The sequence below is a fragment of the Anolis carolinensis genome, chromosome 2, assembly GCF_035594765.1.
Source record: "Anolis carolinensis isolate JA03-04 chromosome 2, rAnoCar3.1.pri, whole genome shotgun sequence".
NCBI lineage: Eukaryota > Metazoa > Chordata > Lepidosauria > Squamata > Dactyloidae > Anolis > Anolis carolinensis.
In genome coordinates this window covers 158221239-158242289 of record NC_085842.1, presented here as the reverse complement: position 1 = coordinate 158242289, position 21051 = coordinate 158221239, and the positions used below count along the sequence as shown (strand labels likewise).

The window sequence follows — 21051 nt, the reverse complement described above, 5'->3', positions numbered from 1 at the left end:
TGACCTTGGAGGTGTCTACGGATAACGCCGGCTCTTCGGCTTAGAAATGGAGATGAGCACCAACCCCCAGAGTCGGTCATGACTGGACTTAATGTCAGGGGAAAACCTTTACCTTTACTTTAAAAGGGCCTTTCTACCTAAGTAGGCTTTTGGCCATTAACTGGCTGCAGTAGAAGCACCTTTTAAACTTTAAAGGGCAGTGAAGTATTTTTCCCTCACTTTTATGTTTTCAGTTATTTAAAACAGTTTTCATTTACTGCTACTGATATGATAGCTATTTGATTGTTTTCAAAGTCTTGTTTAATATCATGATTTGTTCAACCATCTTCTGTTTTAACCAGCTTTGTAAGTCAACTTAGTTTCATGGCAAAAAGGCAAAATACATATTATTTTGCATTACATAAATAAAATAAAACAACAGGCATGGTAGGTGCATATGGACAGGTTGAAGCAGTCTGGCAAAGAAGCTCTGCCTCTTGAATTGCAAAATCACTTTTAGAGAGCATCTGTGTGTTTGCAAACACTCTCCTCTAATTATGAAAATTTGGAATCTGCTTTCAAAAAGAATTAAAAGGAGATATGGTTCTCAATAATTCAGATCAAGATGCCAAGAAGCTACATATGGAGAATTAATGAACAACAATACCCTTCATGGTTTCTGAAGAATAACCTCACTCCTACCAATGGGACGGGTGACAACAGAGATAACATTTCAAGTATGGTAGACAATCTAATCACCCTCCCTGTCCCCAAAAGAGACATTTTTTTTCCTCCTGGGGTGAGATCTGAAGGGGAAGTTGAGAGTAGTAGTTGTGTTTCCAATAATGGCAGCATGATATGAAGACAGCTTTGAGTGTGGAGAACATTGACTAACTAGCTAGGGCCTATAGCAGCCTAGCACACACAGTCTTTCCCAGCTTGGGCCACTCTTTATGTGGTAGACTAAACTCCACAAAACTCCCAGCAGAAGACGATGGGAAGTGTTGTCTAAACCATCTGGAGGATATACGTAGACCCTAAGCATTTGCAGAGCACTGTGAATGCACTGTTCTATCATCCTTATAAGCAACCCTGTAAAACTAAGTGAGTATTATTCATACTTGTTTCATCACTGGGCGGGATAAGTCTCGGAGAAGGTTCCTTCTACGTCAGAGCCCTCCTAACATGGCTAAAGCCCCATTGCCAAAAGACGGAATAAAAACACTGCACCTAAAACACTGGTTCTCAACCTGGGATCCCCAGATGTTTTCGGCCTTCAGCTCCCAGAAATACTAACATTGCCTCAACTGGCTGGGATTTCTGGGAGTTTTAGGCCAAAAACATCAAGGGACCCCACTGACCTAAAATAACATTGATTTACACCTTTTCCATGGCAAAGATCCCCTATAATATTTGCTTGCGAGCAGGTTACATTCAACAATTTAATTGTCTCTTAATTGTCCCATTCTCAGTTTCAGATGTGGCAAAGTGAGGGTTGGTGGGAGAGCTTCAATACATATATATATTCCTGATGATGATGATGTTTTTAAATAATAATAATAATAATTTTATTTATTTCTTCTAGGTAGGTTACAGCATAGTTAGAACACATCAACATTGTAAAAAAATCTATATATTAAATGTATTTCTATAAAAGATACATATAATATTTCTACAAAATACAATGAAAATACACAGAACAGAGATTAAAACACAGAACACGAGTTTAAAATTCATCATTAAAATTATCTGGGTAGTAGGCCTGCCGGAAGAGACAGGTCTTCACTTGTGTCTTAAATTTCAGCAGCTGACCCAGGAATCAGTCAGAGCTCTTTCGGCAGATCGTTCTACAGTCTTGGGGCAGCCGATGAAAGATCCTCTGGGTAGTGATTGCCATTCGGGTTCTGGCTAGTTGGAGTAGCCACTCCTCGGAGGCCTCAGTGTTCGGGGCGGATTGTACGGGAGAAAGCGATGTGCGTCCAAACCATGTAGGAATTTAAAAGTCAAAACCAACATCTTGCACTCTGCCCAAACACTAATTGGCAGCCAATGATGTGACTTTAGAATTGGTGTAATATGCTCACTCCTGGATGTTCCTGTAATCCAGAGGTTCTCAACCTGTGGGTCCCCAGGTGTTTTGACTACAACTCCCAGAAATCCCAGCCAATTTACCAGCTGTTAGGATTTCTGGAATTTGAAGGCCAAAACATCTGGGGAGCCACAGGTTGAGAATCACTGCTGTAATCAATCTGGCTGCCATATTTTGAACCAGCTGGAGTTTCCGAACTTGGTACAAAGATAGCCCAATGTAAAGCCCATTGTAGAAGTCCAACCTTGAGGTTACCAATGCATGAACTACTATCTTCAGGCCCTCCAATTATAGAGAGGGCCGCAACCGGTATATGAGTCGAAGCTGGTAGTAAGCACTCCTGACCTACTCATGTACCTGGGGTGACATTTGGAGAGACAGATCCAGGAGCACTCCCAAGTCTTTTGGGGGAGTGTACCCCATCCAGGACTGGTTGACACACCTCCATCCTCAGATTAGAACCCTTGATGAGAAGCACCTCTGTTTTGTCTAGATTCGGTTTCAATTTGTTTTTCCTCACCCTGCTCATTACCTCCTCTAAGCATTCATTCAGAGGAGACAAGCTATCCTTAGCTGAAGCTGTTTTGGAATGCATGGAGAAATACTTTTGGGTGTCATCAGCATACTGATAGCACCCTGCCCTTGCCTCTGGATGATTTCTCCCAGTGGTTTCATGCAAATGTTAAAAAGTATTGGGGATAGAATGGCACCTTGTGGGATGCCACATAAAAGCTCCTTCCCCAAGTACCACCATCTGGAACCTGTCTGAGATGTACGGTCAGAACCATCTCAACACAGTGCCTCCAATTCCCAGCCCCTCAACGCGTTCCAGAAGGATACCATGTTCGATGGTATGAAAAGTCGCTGAGAGGTTTTGAAGCACGAACAGGGACACACACCACTTCTCAGTGTTATGTCATGACTGAGAAATACTGTAATTGCTATATGTCCATTCAAAAAATGGACGGAAGAAAACTACTACTTCAAGCCAGTTCTCACCACTCTGTGTACGCATATGCACACAAATGTGCGTGCAAACATGCAGACTCTTAGAAACTGAATTTAGGCAATCTGAGGTGCCAATTCCAGGGACAGTAATCTAGGTTATCATTAATTGTCCGCTGGCACTAATCAGGAAGCAGTAAAAACAAGCTAGACCTGAAAGCAGGAGGTGTTTTAATTAAAGGCACAGAAGCTCTTTGAGGCAGTTTGCCAATCTAAACTAGAGAGGCTACCTGAAGCAGCATTTTATTACAGCAGAAGCGGCCACAAATCACAAAGTCAGAAACACATACAACGGAGAGAAGTGCACAAAATCTGGTTTAATAATGAGGTTGCTGGGATATTTCATAAAAAAGTATGAAGTGGAATTTCAAATGAAAGAACAAGCTGGAAAATAATCCTAGCGAGTTCACAAAAGAAGCAAGATTTGAACAAGGGATCTCTGGTTCATGGCTCAGTGCCTTCATCATTTTAGAATACAGACTTCCTCTCCCACCCTTATTCCAGCCTGGCACCATTTTAGAAAGGTCTTTGATGATGTCTTTTAAATTGTTTGCAAGAAAAGTCAAAGAGATGTACAGATAAATAAATGTACATGTGATGCTTTGGGGGAAAATAGGAGAGTGGGCAAAACAGCTGAAATAGCTGAAAGGGTAGGAAGTTGAAAAATACAGATGCGATTCCTGATTCCCACTAACACATGAGGCATACTGGGTGAACTTAGGCCAATTACGATTTCTCAGACTAAACTAAATTATAAAGCTAATACAGACCATTGGCAGGTTGGACCATAATATACCACTCTTCACTTCCTTGTTGAAAAAGCAAGGTAAATATGTAATAAATAAACCATGAGGACACAAGGAAAAAATGTCCATTGCCCTGAGTTGCTTTCATAAAGGTTATGCTGAATAATAAATATTCTTAGGTTAAGGTCTATTTAAAAGAAAATCTTAAATAATGACTGCATAACTTTTAATCAATTTTTTCAAGCCTAGAACTGATCAAGATCTCTAGCTGGGTATAAATAACTATGTTTCCAGCACAATGTATTTCCACACATTATCAAAGAATAACTGCAAATAGTCAGCAAGTTCAATGTATTGTCGAAGGCTTTCATGGCCAGAATCACTGGGTTGCTGTGAGTCTTTCAAGCTGTATGGCCATGTTCCAGAAGTTTTCTCTCCTGACATTTCACCCACATCTGTGGCAGGCATCCTCAGAGGTTTCTAACAGACCAGAGTTCTTTCTCCCACCCTGGACCTTACACAGATATATAAACCTCCCTTGCCTAATTTCCAACATACCTCACAACCTCTGAGGATGCCTTCCACAGACGTGGGCAAAATGTCAGGAGAGAATGCTTCTGGAACATGGCCATACAGCCCGAAAGACTCATAGCAACCCAGTCAGCAAGCTGTGATGCACAGAATTTCCCTTGCTTTCAAAATATGCATCCATTCTATCTCCTCCAGAGAGAAGTTACCTTTAAATAATCTTAAGGAAATATATATTGATGCTGCCAATAGAGAATCTCATACAGGTTTAGTTTATAAAATGGAATATTTAAAATATAATATATTTTAATAATAATATATAAAATGGAATATTTAATTCCTCCAACAGAGACACAAAGCACAGATCTCCCAAAGCCCCAGCCAATAATGTAGACTAAAGGACCCCATAGATCAGTGGTTCTCAACCCGTGGGTCCCCAGATGTTTTGTCCTACAACTCCCAGAAATATCAACCAGTTTACCAGCTGTTAGGATTTCTGGGAGTTGAAGGCCATAACATATGGGGACCCACAGGTTGAGAACCACTGTCACAGAAATAATAATAATAATAATAATAATAATAATAATAATAATAATAATAATAATAACTTTATTTTTATACCCCGCCCCATCTCCCCGAAGGGACTCGGGGCGGCTTACATGGGGCCTTGCCCGATAAAACAATCAAATATCAAAACACAGCAATAAAACAGTTATCCAATAAAGATAAATCCTCCAAGCTCTACACAAATCAAAATGAACCAGGACTCTGAGAACATAACCCTAGAAAGTTTACTGCTGTTTTATCTACAGCAATTGCTGTATTGTATTGTTTTTACCAGGGGGTACTGTAAATTTATGATGTTGTGTTGACTGTTTATTGCCTATGCTTTGTTTTGTGTATTTTATATTTTGTGTCACACCCTAAGTGTTTTGTGAGCCGCCCCGAGTTCCTCTGGGAGATGGTGGTGGGATATAAATAAAGTTTTGTTGTTATTATTATTATTATTATTATTATTATTATTATTATTATTATTATTATTATTATTATTACATTTATCATTCTCATATGGACCCAGTTCTTATGTTAATCCTGGGGTTTCACTTTGCTATATATATTGTTGTTGTCATGTGACTTCAAGTAATTTCCAAATTATATCAACTCTAAGCAGGCCCTATCCCTGAGTTTTCTTGGCAAGATCTGTTCATAGAGAGTTTGCTTTGCCTTCCTCTGAGGCTGAGAGAATACGACTAAGTTGGGCTTTGGGCCCTGGTCTCCCAAGTCCTAGTTCAACGTTCAACACACTGACTCTGGTGGCATTTTGAAATCTTCATTCCCATAAACAACATAACATAAAAACCCATAGTTACAGTGACCTCTAATGATCCAAAATGACCCAAGTCAAATTTTTATAATCATTACCATTCACAGAAGATTCTGCAATCACCATCTGTGAGCTCTGCTGCGTTTACACAATGTTGACATAAAACATGCCCAATTGTTTTTGAAATTCATATCCTGTCTAACATTACATTTATGAAACACTCTTTTTTAAAAAAATTGCATCCTGCCTTCCCCCAATTAATGATGCTTGAGGCAAGGAACAATAATAAAATACAAATCAAACTCTTGATTAGTACATGATACAACAAATTACTGGAAAACACAACAATATACATACATTATTACAACCTCTTAAAATTCTTATACAAGTAGACAAGTATATATGGCAAGACTTACATATTTGCCTCTATAAACACATCTTTGCTGACTGACAGAATGACAACAGCATGGGCAAGGGCCCAGCTTCCCCTGAAAAGGAGCTGCAGTCTGGGGGTTGTCCCAGAGAAGCCCACCCTGCAGCCCCATCAAACAGGACTTTGGCTGTGCCATCTGTCCCCCAGGGTCTTAAAATATAGCAAGTTCATATGGAGGTCAGGCAGCATGATGTAGTGGTTTGAACATGGACTACAAGTGGGATTCAAATCTCCACTTGGCCAAGGAAACCCATTAGGTGACCTTGAGCAAGCCACACTTTCTGGGAGTTGGAGTTCTAGGAGTTGGATTTCTGGGAGTTGGAGGCCAAAACATCTGCGGACACACAGGTTGAAAACCACTGTCTTAGGAGAAAAACAAAGACAAGCCTCATCTGGACAAATCTTGCCAAGAAAACGCAGCATTAGGGTTGCTATTAGTTGGAAACCACCTGAAGGCACATGACAACAGATTTACATGGAAGAGTACATTATTTCAAATAACCTGGTCCTAGCATGTTCAGGATTTTATAACTGGACTCAAAAATGCAGCTACTCGGACTGCTTTAACAAGAGAATCACAAAGACAAGTCCTGCAATATTAGGATCAGGTGAAGTTCTCAAACATTTTTTGAAGACTGCCCCATAAAGATCACCCTACATGAACTAAGTAATATATGCACCACCTATGCGAGATCAGGTATCTCCTGGTTGATGAACTAGACTCCGTTCTGTGCAAATTCAATCCTGGCCTCTGCCAAAACTTGGGCATCTAGGTATAGTGTTAAATTCAGGAAGATACCCACATAGACCGTCTGAATCTTCAAAGGAGGTTTGACCACATCCAGCACAAATTGAATGCCTATTCTCTAGCCTACCTTTCCACTAACTAGGAGAACTACAGCCTTGCCTGGATTAACTTTCTTTTTGTTTGCTATCATTTAGGCCACTCCCAATGAAGAAAGAAAGGAAGCAGATGGAAAACAGAGATAAGAGTTGGGCATCATTAGCACATGATAGAAGTAAACATCAAAGCTCTGGAAAAGCCCTTCTAGAGGAATGAGGGATAAGGTGGAATGTGAGAAACATCATAGGTAGATGATGTGTGTCTGATCATAGCTTCCCCAGTACCACTACTGAGTCTGTCCCTCCTTCTCAAGCTACTATGAAAAGAATCTCTCCAAGTGATTGTGAAAGACACCTTGAATAGACAGTATCAAAAAGTAACAAGAGGACCTGGATCTAGATAATTCACTGCATCAAAAAAGTAGCTGGCACTGAGCTACCATACACTCTACTGAAGACTAGAATATTGGAGTGGCAGGAAATGGTCCAATATGGCGGGGTTCTCAATATAGAATGTGAACTGGGTCAGAAGAACACAAAATACAATCCAGAATCTACTTATAGCAAAAATTTTGTGTCTAGGTACGTTGAGCCCCACTGGCTTGCACCCTAAGTTCTGGTACAAATGTGGATTTAATTTTTTTTTTTTTTTGCAATCAACAGGTTTTATTTCCATGTAAATGCAATTAGAGACAATAGTGTTGCTATTTTAAAATTTTACAGAATAGGAAACAATTTGTCTATTTCAAGCCAAAATCACTAATTGTACATATTGGCTTTCCATGGCACCCTGACCATGAAGTTAAAATGCAAAAGGTATTTCTTCGACCTATGGTCATAAAAAAGCATTAGTCTACACATACCATACACATCCTTGTCTGCTCTCTTTCACACTCACAGAGATAGCCATGATTGTCCCAGCTCAGAACAGCACACCTCTATGGGTTGGGGGCTATCACACAAGCTAAATGTATACATAGAATGATCTTGTACAAAAACAAGCACATAGTTACGCCTGTTTATCAAGGCATGGATGTGTGTACATGCACAAGGAGGCAAATTTCTTCGACACTTCCCACTAAGAAAACTACTCCTACAAAACAAACTTGAACCTACAGGGCCAAAACCATGAACCAAAATGTCAGTTCACTAAAAAGGAGCCAAAGATATGCCAATCTAATAATACATGTACTTTTAAAATAAGCACAGATGCCGAGAACTCACATAGGCATTGTTTATCATTACAACTTTTTGTCTTCTAGGCTGTATCTAGGTTTCTTGTGGGGAATTGCTCTGAGCTCCCATTTGGAAGATAGGAAAACAATACAATAAAGCAAATAAATAAATTCACAAATGTGCAAACTGTGATTCATAAGGTGGCAAAGGTAGGAAATATTTATACAACATTCACACAACATCCCTAGAAAAGTGGCAACAACTTTGCTTTGACTCACAGCTTATATTAACTGTACCCGCATTGCTGGCAATTTGTCCTTAAATGGGTTTTAGGCCAGGTCAATACATATATATGTCCATAACCCAGAGATATATCTGACGGCACAGTCAGCCACCTCTCCAATATCAAAAAAAGTATGTGCCTGCTCATCAGCCTGCTTTTTACACATCCTGGACACCTAAGGGTCAGGATAAGAAAATGTCACTCAGGTTCAAAGGGGAAATGTGGCCAAACAAACACAAAACACCCTGAACATTCCACAGATATATAAACCCCACTTGACCAGTTTCCAATACACCTCCCAACCTCTGAGGATGCCTGTCATAGATGTGGGTGAAACGTCAGTAAAGAATGCTTCTGGAACATGGCCATACAGCCCGGAAAACTCACAGCAACCCAGAACACAAAACAATCAAGATAGCGGGAATTCTTGGAAGTGCGTGAAATGGAGAAACACAATTCATCAACACAAATTTGTTCTTTGTTTTCCCATCCTAAGTTTCAAGTGCAACCTCATTCCTACAATGACCACAATTTGCACATTCATTGTAGAACATTCGACCCCACCGGATCTCAGTTGCAAAGAGAGGACACCAAACCCTGTGCCCACCACCAGGGAAATAAATTATAAAGGAACAGTGTCCTTTTCACCCACCATGCTTTTTTACTCTGCAAAACATGCACCCAAGGTCACAGTCAATCAACAATGGAGATAAGTGAGATATTTTCAAATGCCAGAATTCTGGGTTCCCAAATCCAGACTTGTAAATGTATTTATTTGTTGTATTTATATATTGCTTTTGTCATCCTTGGGAGGACTCAAAGCGGTTTAAAATGTAATATTGGCAAAATTCAATGCCTAACATACATAAATAGCTCTATTTTAAACCTCAACTAGATACCCTTTCGATATTATTCTTCATGAGAGAAATAAAACTCATCTAGGTCCCAGTCTTCAAACCAATGGCAGCCAACCTTTATTTTCCAAGGCCTTTCTGATTCTCAATGACAGCTCAGCCAAGGAGAGGGGGTGCTGGCGGTGGGCACGATCCCCCCTTCACGACAGCTCCACTGCATCCTCCTGCGGCCAAAATGCCCCATCTCCCCAGCCACGTGTGGTGGTGGTGGTGGTGTTCCTGCCTGGCTCAAGACACTGGGATCAGGAAGGGCAGTGGGGCAGGCGGGCGAAGGAGGCTGGGGCGGTGGGTGGGAGAAGCCTATTTTATGGCACACACACTTCCTCCGAACACGTGGATGCCATAGAAACCACATCCTGGAACCCCACCCAGAAAAACACCCAGTGGGAGGTGGACTCAGAAGTCTGTCTCCGCCACCACCACCACCCAGGAAGGGGCAGGAGAGGGTTAACAGAGCAGGCCTGGCTCCCTCTGATCCTGATGGGAACCCCATGCAGGAGAAAAATGTGAACTGCCTCGCCTGCCATTTCCTGGATGGAGCAGGCCATCGCCCGCTCTCCTCTCCTGTCACCAAAGCCCACCCTCAGGGCGCTCAGAGGGGATCATTAATGGCCGGGGAGAGTCACAAAGTGCCGTGATTTCCCCGTGTTGTGGTCTGCCCGGCCTTCCTTCCCCCCTCATCACTCCAGGCTCCAACTCGCCCTTGGGAAGGCTGGCCTGGGCGAAGGGGGGCACTGGATGGGGGTCACCAAGGGAACAGGGTCCAAGATCAGCCAGCCCTTGCCCTCTTGCCAGCCTCTCCACACACAAATGAGCACAAGCCTCCCTCCGCCTTTGGGAGCTGGAGATTCAGGGGAGGCCAGCCCTTTGCTCCCCTCTTCTTTCCTCTCCTCTCCTCCCTCCCTGAGCCAAGGACGTTTCCAAGATCTTGGGAATAGGAAAGCGGGGAGAGAGGGGGGAAATGGAAATGCTGGTCTGGCCCCTTCTTACCTTCTTGTTGCTCTTGTTGTAGCCAAAAGTGGCAATTCCTGCACGAGGAGGCACAGAAAGGAGCATTTTCGCTTTAATGTTACTGAGCTTGGGAAGGGAGGGGGAAGAGGGGGAAGAGAGACACACACACACATACACACATACACACACAGAAGAGAGAGAGAGAGAAAGAGAGAGAGAGAGTGAGCAGAGAGAGAGAGAGAGAGAGGAGACAGGGCTTCTGGCTTACGTCACCAAAGCAAGTCAGCCTGGAATCCAGGGCTAGAGTGTCTGCTTTCCGCAAGGTCCTAATGCTCGCACTGGGCAAACTGGTACAGCTCCCCCAAAGAACTGCTAAAGAAGAGAGAAAAGAAAAACTCACATTGAGAAAAATTTCAAACATAAATGATTCCTGAGTCTGGATACAAATCGTTCCAGTTGTATTCAATAGAAGAAACAGTAGCTCAGGACTGAAGTGGCAAGTTCACTAAACTCTCCAGCAGTCTGTTCACATTGCCAGGGTAGCCAACACTACAAAAACCATCCATGGAGCCCCCAGTGGTGCAGCGGATTAAACCGCTGAGCTGATGAACTTGCTGAACAAAAGGTCTGTGGTTCGAATCCGGGAAGCAGAGTGAGCTCCCGCTATTAGCCCCGGCTTCTGCCAACCTAGTAAAAGGTAAAGGTTTCCCCTGACGTTAAGTCTAGTTGTGTCTGACTCTGGGCATTGGTGCTCATCTCCATTTCTAAACCAAAGAGCCGGCGTTGTTCGTAGACACCTCCAAGGTCATGTGGTCAGCATGACTGCATGGAACACCATTACCTTCCCGCCAAAACTATTAATCTACTCACATTTGCATGTTTTCGAACTGCTAGGTTGGAGCCCCGGTGGTGAAGTGTGTTAAAGCACTGAGCTGATGAACTTGCAGACCGAAAGGTCCCAGGTTCAAATCCCGGGAGCGGAATGAGCGCCTGCTGTTAGCTCCAGCTTCTGCCAACCTAGCAGTTCGAAAACATGCAAATTTTTGTAGATCAATAGGTACTGCTCCGGTAGGAAGGTAATGGCGGAAATGTCAGGGGAAAACCTTTACCAGCTACCACATTGAAGGGGTGGTAAAAGCCTGGTGCACATTGAAATCCATGTCCTGAATATCACAGAGAAATCTGCTCTAATCTCAAACATTCAAGCCAATGTTAAAAGTATCAGGACATGGGGTTGCTGTGAGTTTTCCAGGCTGTATGGCCGTGTTCCAGAAGCAATCTTTCCTGACGTTTCACCTGCATCTGTCTGCCTTATCACACTAGAGCAGTGGCTCTCAACTTGGGGTCCCCAGATGTTTTTGGCCTTCAACTCCAGAAATCCTAACAGCTGGTAAACTGGCTGGGATTTCTGAGAGTTGTAGGCCAAAAATATCTGGGGACCCCAGACTGAAAACCACAGCACTAGAGCATGAATCCACTTTAAATCCGGTTTCTTTCTCCTGCAGAATTTTGGGGTTTGTAGTTTGGTGAGGCACAGGACCTATCTGGCTGTTTAAAGACCCCTCCCTAAAGTGGATTTAAAGTGAAATTAAAGTGGATCCAAGCTCTAGTGATGAAGTCCTATGGCAGGCATCCTCAGAGGTTGTGAGGTCTGTTGGAAACTAAGCAAGCAGGGTTTATATATCTGTGGAATGTAGCACTTCTTCAAATTCTTTTGGGGAAGATGCAGGGACCGAACATGGGCATTACTCCATGAAACATGTGTGCTCTACACATGTGTTGCCCCATGACTACCAGTTGAAGTGCACAGATCTGTTGGCCCCTTAGAACTACATGGGGCACTGGGGGAATTGCTTTCTGCCATCTTACAGAAAGCTGCCCAATGTTTTCATTTCCATATGGAAGACAACTTTAGAGGAGCTGAAAATCTATGGAATGGTGTGAAATTGCAGCTCCCAATAATAAATCTGGGAGGCAAACATAGAGTAATTACAGTCCAACAACAGCTGGAGTGACACTCATTCCTCGGTCTTGCAGCATAATATCCAATGGCACCATATATTTTATGGAACCCAAACACGTTTCAAAAGCATATCACTAACCCTCATGACAAGAGTAATATACTAGAAAATACAGAAACCACATAAACATCGAGGGAATTCTTGCATCCTATATGGAAAACGCTAAACCCTCATATGAGAGGGTTAAGAAAACAATGGGTAGCTTGTCTATACATCCCTCACAGCCATATTCACCTGCCTACTGCTTCCAGTTCATTCATTTATTTACCACCATATGGTAAATAAATCCTAGCCCCATCATGTTGAGAACATTGTAGAAATGCCATTTCCAAAATACAGTCTATGCCTACATAGTTAATTTTTGAACACAGGCAATTTCTTTATAGAGTGGACTGTGGTAATTCATAAGTCGTGCTGCCTCATGACCCATCTATAAAATCCCTGTAGTCAAATCAAGGATTTCCCCCAACTCAACGTTCAGGAAGAATTGGATCAAAAGACAGAGTAATGGAGTAGCCATGTTTTGTTCGCTTATTTCTTCCAATATTTCTCTGACATCTTGACAAATTGACATAAATGGCTCTTACCATGTATATTTTTCTTTTCATGAGTGCAGCTCCTTTGGAGACCAGTCCTCATCAACTGGGTCTTCACTGGGACCCTTCAACGAAAACAAGTATGAACAACACCAGACAGAATAGCAGTACTGAATCCAGATCTGCAGGGAAGATAACGTCAGGATGATATATTAATCCAGGTTGGGAAACATGTGCTCTCCCAGACATGGTTGGACTATAACTCCCATCAGCCCCAGCTAGGATTGTCAATGCAAAGCAAGAATAACAGTTACAATCTACATCATTATTCAGTGTTGACTTTTATCCAGACAAAAATACCAAAACAAGTGATGAAGAGAAGTGCAGCTAGAATTTCTGCTACTTGGAAACAATAAGAGAGCATTTGCTAGCACCACCCTTCAGGGGAAAACAGTACAAGCCATATAAAAAAAAGTATGTCCCTAAGTCTTCAGGGAAAAAGTTGTGAAAATAAAACATAGCACCTTCCAGTACTTACTCTACAGCATCCCATACAACATTCTGCAGGGTCAGCTGGCATTAGGAGCTACAAAGTCCACAACATGCGAGTGTGGAGAAGAGCAAACCACAGACCACCTATTACAATACAGCCTGAGCCCTGCCACATGCACTATGAAGGACCTTCTTACAGCAACACCACAGGCACTCCAAGTGGCCAGCTACTGGTCAAAGGACATTTAGTATCATGCCAAGTTGTTGTTTTAACTTTGTGTTTTCAAATACACTACAACTTGTACCCTCGGTTCGCTTCTGACACGATAAATAAAATAAGGGGCTATGAAGAAGCCTGGATGTAATTGTGGTGCCATCCCGTGCGGAGAGGAGAAACATCTGCGGCAGTCTACAGTGGAGAACAACTGGCAAGTGTGCTTTCCCATGGAACATAGGAGACTGACATCTTGGTCTCAGATCCTTACTTGTGGAACAAAAACAACAGTGATCTCTCTCGCTCCATTAAAATCATATAAGGCAAGAATAGATTGAGAAGCCATGGCCCTTCTGGGCTTGTTGAACACTAGCTTCCAACATTCCCGATCACTGGCTCTGAAAACTGGGGCAGATGGAAATTCAGGGGGGTCAAAAGTTCTTCACTTCTGCTCTGGAACTTACATATATTACAGCAATAATGATAAAAAGGAGAGTTGTGTGTTTTCCAGGCTTTATGGCCATGTTTCAGAAGTATTCTCTCCTGACGTTTCGTCCATATCTATGGCAGACATCCTCAGAGGCTGTGAGGTATATACAGTGTTCGCGGCTCACTTCGCGGCTCACTTTTTGTGGATTCGCTGTTTCACGGCTTTTCAATAAACTCTAAAAGACTATTATAAATCATAAAAAATTACAATTTACAGCCTAAGGAAGGAAGGAAGGAGAAGCCAAAGGGAGAGAAAAGGAGCCCAAGAGGCAACAGGAGGAGGAGGCGGCGATTTATCAACACACGATTGGTTGATAAAGACTTAAAATAGTGTGTAACTACTAAAATCATGTATAAATATTAAAATAAATATAGAATCCCTACTTTGCGGATTTTCACTTATTGCGGGTGCTCCTGGAACCTAACCCCAGCGATAACTGAGGGAACATTGTACCTCACAACCTCTGAGGATGCCTGCTATAGATGTGGGCGAAACGTCAGGACAGAATACTTCTGGAAAATGTCTATACAGCCCAGAAAACACACAACAACCCTGTGATTCTGGCCATGAAAGCCTTCGACAACACATAAAAACAAGATCTTGTGCCTGCCTCTTCTACACTGCCATATAATCCAGATTATCAAACTAGTTAACCCACATTATCTGCTTTGAACTGGATTATATGAGTCTCTACACTGCCATATAATCCAGTTCAAAGCAGTTAATCTGGATTTTATATGGCAGAGTAAAAGGGACCTAAATTACATCATCTCTACTTACATTTACAATAAGACGAATTAAGCTTTCTCCAAAGATGATTCTAACCCTCTAGAAGTCCATACACTGTTATAGTGTAACATCCTCTTGCAAATTTTCCGTATAGGAGCAAAACTCCTGCCTACACAAGTCTGAGTTTATATAATTCTCTTCCTATCACTGTCTCATTGTACATGAAGTTTTTCATAGTTTCTCCTAATCCATACACGGATCCATGCCTGCTTCGCTTTACTGGATTAAGAGGCTACCATCTCACAACAGATTCTCAGAAAGATTTTCGAACACCCAACTTTCAGGAAATCTTGACCCGCATGAACATCAGCAGTCAAATTCCTGTATACTGAGAACTGTTGAAAACTGTTCAAGTATTTAAAAAAGTACAACAGAGTTCATGTGAAGTTCAAGTCAAATTTGTTAGTATCACACTCTTTTTGTTCTCTGAATGGAAGTCTAACCTAGAACACAGGAACCAATGGCCCTACAGCTGGACAATGCAAGAGGAAAGCTTTGACCAAACAGTCAAGTTTGGCTCCCATGGCATACCCAATATATGTATGTATAAATTTATAAATTTTAATTTAAAAAAACCAAACCAAACTGCAAATTAGTTTTCCGGGCTGTATGGCCATGTTTCAGAAGCATTCTCTCCTGACATTTCGCCCACATCTATGGTAGGCATCCTTAGAGGTTGTGAGGTAGAGTCTCACTTATCCAACATTCTGGATTATCCAACACATTTTTGGAGTCAATGTTTTCAATATATCGTGATATTTTGGTGCTAAATTCATAAATACAGTATTACTGCGTATTGAACTACTTTTTCTGCCAAATTTGTTGTCTAACATGATGTTTTGGTGCTTCATTTGTAAAATAATGACCTAATTTGATGTTTAATAGGCTTTTCCTTAATGCCTCCTTATTAACCAACATATTCGCTTATCCAACATTCTGCTAGCCCGTTTATGTTGGATAAGTGAGACTCTACTGTATATTGGAAACTAGGCAAGTGGAGTATATATGTCTGTGGAAAGTCCAGTGAGAGAAGTAACTCTTGTTTATTGGAGGCAAGTGTGGAAGTTGCAATTGGCCACCTTGATTAGCACTGAATAGCTTGGCAGCTTAAAAGCCTGGCTTATTCCTGCCTGAATGAATCCTTTGTTGGGAGGTGTTAGCTGGTCCTTATTGTTTCATGCCTAGAATTCCTCTGTTTTCAGAGTGTAGTTCTTTATTTACTGTCCTGATTTTAGTGTTTTTTTAATACTGGTAGCCAGATTGTGTTCATTTTCATGGTTTCCTCCTTTCTGTTGAAATTGTCCACATGCTTGTGGATTTCAATGGCTTCTCTGTGTAGTCTGACATGGTGCTAGTGGAGTAATCCAGCATTTCTGTTTCTCAAATAATATGCTCTGTCCAGGTTGGTTCATCAAGTGTTCTGCTATGGCTGACTTCTCTGGTTGACTTGATGCGTGTTCAGGCAATGCTACGTATGGTGGTCTCAAAAACTGCAAATTTCTTCATGCTCTTAGTTAAATACCTCAAACCAGATTTCTGCCATGTCTTGGGACAACTAGAATCAACATTGAAACTATATATTATCTCACTTCTCTGCCCTTTCTTTCCTTCATGCATGAGTTTACCATGAAGACTGTTATGCCATCCTGAGCGTCACAGGAAAAACAGAACCGGTAGTGGCCAAATTACGAAAAAGATAGGTTCTGTAGGTTTGTTCTGAAGTTGAATTTTATGTAAGTCAGAATAGGTACATTTTTAAGTGTAACTCCGGCCAAATATATCTATAATTTTAGTTATAGATAGTATAGGGAAGAGTTAACAACAACAATTTATTGATTAGCCAGTTGGCCTTATCAAGAACAGACAATACAAACACAACATACAACATGCAACATACATCTGGTTCACTTAAGGGAAGGGTTAACACTCCTGTAACATCTGCTTTGCTGTCTGTGCCCCTCTTCAGAAGATGTCACTTCACTTTCTGTCCCTGTGATAACTGAATTTTGAAATATTTGGCTGCTTGTGGAAACGAGGATTGTTGAGAAAGCTTCCAAGGGGTAGATTTCTCTCATTTCCTGTTGTCTCACCCCCATTCTTAATTGTGACTAACACTAAACAAAAGAATACGTTCATAAGTACACAGTCACACACATATGGAGAGAGATATTCTTGCACTAGGATCAGAAATAAGATTGGCAACCTGGCAGCCAACTACAGCTTGGTGTGCAGGTGATGATTTTTATCTTCATATTAGTCATAATCCTCACTCATGACTTTCTGTTCTTTTAATGCATCTAATGGCAATGATACATCCCCCTTTACTACACAATGAAACACTGGGGGTGGGGGAGAAATCAATCTTTTATTATTATTTAATTGACTGAATTACAAAGGTGATTAAAGGGTGTTAAGTGGCAATTAATCTGTGTTGAAAGTATACAAAAATGTTCTCTTGAGTGGTTTGGCAGCAAAGGATGAAACATTAAAGCAGATAATCTCACCCTTTGCTGGAACTCCCTAGTCCTTGTAAATAGCTTTGCCAGGGTGATCCTTCTCATCTTGTTCCTTCCAAGTGCTATACTTTCCAAGTGTTGCTGCTTCTGGGTTGCTGTGAGTTTATTGGACTGTATGGCCATGTTCCAGGAACAGTTACTGCTTCTAATCCTCACTCCCACCACCTGGTTCAGGCCCAATGGACTTCTCAACTGCCACAAAGAGCATCATGGTTCCCACTTAACATATACTATAACAAAAAGTATGTTATAATACTTTTTGTTATGGCATATGGATGTGTCTGCATCTCTGATAAGGGATTGGCTAACCTCCCGTTTGCAAGTAAAACTGAATTACTGAGTTGCTAAACGATGCATGTCTCAAAAGTGTCACTAACATGCAATGTTTGGAAAGCTCTGACCAAGAAGATCCAAATTTATATTCTGCCCAGATGCTATTCTTTTTTTTTAAGGGCACAAAATCACTTTAGTCTCTACTGAATACCACACTTGAAGAATTACTCACTTGCCAACTAATCCTATCTTGCTTTTTTTCTAGTCCAAAATAGGCACAGGGACACACTAATATCCCCTCCACCCAAAAAATCTTACTTGCTGTCTCAACATTTTTGCTTTTAAAGACACTGAATCTCTCAAGATTGGAGAGCTACCTCATGTAGCGTAGTAGGCCTTATCTGCGTAGGCATCCCTTGAGAGGAAAAGACCATTCCCTAGCCATAATCCTCCTCTTGCAATACAAATTTCCTCCTTGGTGAAGCCAAAACAGCTACAGGATGGGAGCAATCTGTGGGGGACACTTACTTGTTTTGCTTGGGTTTTCGTAGCAATGGCATACTGCTGAGTTTGTCTCTCTGGAGACTGCTGGCAAAAAAATGTAGTAATGCAATCTTTCCATGCCACCTATGTTTCAAAAAAACAATAGCAATACGTGAACGAATAGAAGAAGAGCTGCATTTAATTCATTACTCAACCCAGACATGTACCAACCAAAGCCAGGTGCCATGTGTATACATGCACGGTTCGAGAATGGAATACTTGCTAAGTCAATTAATTTCTTTTTTATATATAAAAACAATGCTCACAATCCTTTTGGATTAAAAAAGGTTTCTCCACCTCAAACTTTTATAATTCCCGCAGCCTAAATTTCAGGAGTGGGTGCACCTTTCTCTGTGAAACAGAAACACTCATTGATTTGCTGCAAATCATCCAGAAAATTCAAATTTGCCTTTTGCCTACCCTTTTGTGTTGGCCTAAAGTCCTGTTCAGATGCTCAAATGCTGAATATCAAAAATCCTACTGAAAGCACAGCTTCATTGCTTGGGCCCTATATACACTGCCATGTAATGCAGTTTGCAACTGCATTATGTAGTCAGCGTAAGATCATATAACGCAGCTTAGCTACATTGAACTGCATTACATGAGTCTACACTGATCATATAGTGCAGTTGTAAAATACATTGTAGGGCAGTATGTATAAGGCCTTAGATAGGGCGCAAGGCATAGGAAAACTGTTGGTTCTCCTGGGCCTCTCAGCTGCCTGCGATACCGTAGACCACAATATCCTTCTGGGACACCTTGTGGGAATGGGGCTTGGGAGCATTGTTTTGCAGTGGCTCCAGGCCTTCCTGGAGGGATTGTTCCCAGAAAGTCCTGTTGGGGAAAACTGCTCGGCCCCGCAGCCATTGTTGTGTGGGTTCCCGCAGGGTTCAATATTGTCCCCCATGTTGTTTAACATCTACATGAAACAACTGGAAGATATCCTCAGAAGTTTTGGAGTTCAATGCCATCTATACGCAGATGACATCCAATTCTATTACTCCTTTCCATCTGCTGCTAAGGAGGCTGTTCAGGTCCTGAACCAGTGCTTGGCAGCTGTGATGGTCTGGATGCAGGCAAACAAATTGCATCAGACAAGACAGTTGTAAGGTTGAACAGGGTATAGGGTTACAACCTGTGCTGGATGGGGTTGCACTCCCCCTGAAGATGCAGGTCAGCAGCTTGGAAGTTCTCCTGGACTCATCGCTGAGCCTGGAACCTCAGGTTTCGGTGGTAGCCAAGGGAGCATTCACACAATTAAGACTTGTGTGCCAGTTGCACCCGTATCTTGAGAAGCCAGACTTGGCCATGGTGGTCCATGCTCTCGTCATATCTCGTTTAGACTACTGCAACATGCTCTATGTGGGGTTGTCTTTAAAGACTTTTCGGAAGCTTCAAGTAGTCCAACAGGCAGCAGCCAGGTTGCTCACTAGAGTGATATTCAGGGAGCATACAACTTGCTTATTGAGTCATCTTCACTGGCTGCCAGTCTCTTACTGAGCAAAATTCAAAGTGCTGACTTTAGCCTATAAATCCCAACATTTCCAGTCCAGCTTTCCTGTCTGAACCCATCTCTCCCTATGAGCCAGCTAGAACATTAAGATCTACTGGGGAGGCCCTGCTCTCGATCTCGCTGCCTTTGCAAGTGTGACTGGCAGGGACGAGGGACAGGGCCTTCTCAGTGGTGGCCCCTCGGCTGTGGAACTCCCTCCCCAGGGAGATCAGATTGGCCCCATCCCTCCTAGCTTTTAGGAAGCACTTTAAGGTAAAGGTTTTCCCTTGACAATAAGTCTAGTCGTGTCCGACTCTGGGGGTTAGTGTTCATCTCCATTTCTAAGCCAAAGAACCAACGTTGTCTATAGACAACTCCAAGGTCATGTGGCTGGCATGACTGCATGGAGCACCTTAAGACCTGGTTATTTAAGAAGGCATTCAGTGAATGACAGAAACATGGAAATATGGAAGCAGTTAAGGATAATCTCAGGATTGTTGCAACATCTAAATGTTTTGTGCATTGTGTCTGATTGTTTTATAGTTTTATAATTTTAATGGTTTTAATCTATTGTTGTTGTTGTTGATATGTGATGTTTTCTATATGTAAGACATTGATTTTTGCCACTGATTATGTTGGGAACCAATTTGAGTCCCCCAAGGGGTGAGAAAAGCAGTAAATAAGTGCAATAAATCTATACATACACATAATAAAAGTGAAAATCTGCATATGTGCACCCACAACCTTATGCATTTTCTAATGGGAGCATTCATAAAAAAACAAAAGCAAAGACTGAGTTTTTTTCTAAGACATAGTGTAACATAGGACCAAACTGATATGACCCAACATCTAAAAACAAACAAGGCCCTTTTCAAATAACCCGGGCATTGCTGGGTACCCAAGCTAATAAATAAATAAAACTGGGTAATTTTGGGGTGAAATTGAAACCAAGGCTCCAAATTGTCTCCATGAATAAGAAACCATAGGCCTACAGAGGAGAGAGAAATATTCAGTGGGTGCTTTTGTTAACTTACCTACTTCTGTAATTTTTTTGGAAGTATCTTTTGAAAGAATTCAGAACAGAGGAAAAACCCTTGCATTCATTCCCAGTGGCCAGGCTTCTTCTATGTTCCATTTGCAGGCAGACTATAAGGTGCCTCCATTTAACAAAACAGGCTCCTCCTTCAGGGTAAGATGGGAAACCAGCCTACTTTTTATTCCGGCAACTTTTTAAAGCAGATTTGCTTTCAAAGAATGAGCCAGAGGGGGTGCTGTATAGCTTTTTAATTATTGTAACAGTTTTTACTTGTTTTAAGTGATTTCAACTGTCTTGTTTTAATAATTACAGGTTTCATTCCATTTTAATATTTATATGTTGTAGGTCAGAACTTTCCAAACTGTGTCACAAGACGTT

At 41.7% G+C, this 21051-nt stretch overlaps 1 protein-coding gene across 3 annotated transcripts in view; it reads right to left on the bottom strand.

Moving 5' to 3' along the window:
* The window catches only part of rbms2 (RNA binding motif single stranded interacting protein 2), an 85518-nt gene extending 64731 nt beyond the window's left edge, over positions 1-20787 (bottom strand). Inside the window, exons 1-4 of one of the 3 annotated variants that reach the window (XM_008103986.3) lie at positions 20672-20787; positions 18131-18229; positions 12880-12953; positions 10540-10643 (exon numbers count right to left, since the gene is read on the bottom strand). In XM_008103986.3, the coding sequence (XP_008102193.1) occupies positions 10540-10643; positions 12880-12953; positions 18131-18229; positions 20672-20772 (378 nt within the window). In that variant the 5' untranslated portion in view covers positions 20773-20787. The other 2 variants (XM_008103987.3, XM_003216937.4) reach the window with 2 other exon arrangements.
* Positions 20788-21051: the final 264 nt, after the last annotated feature.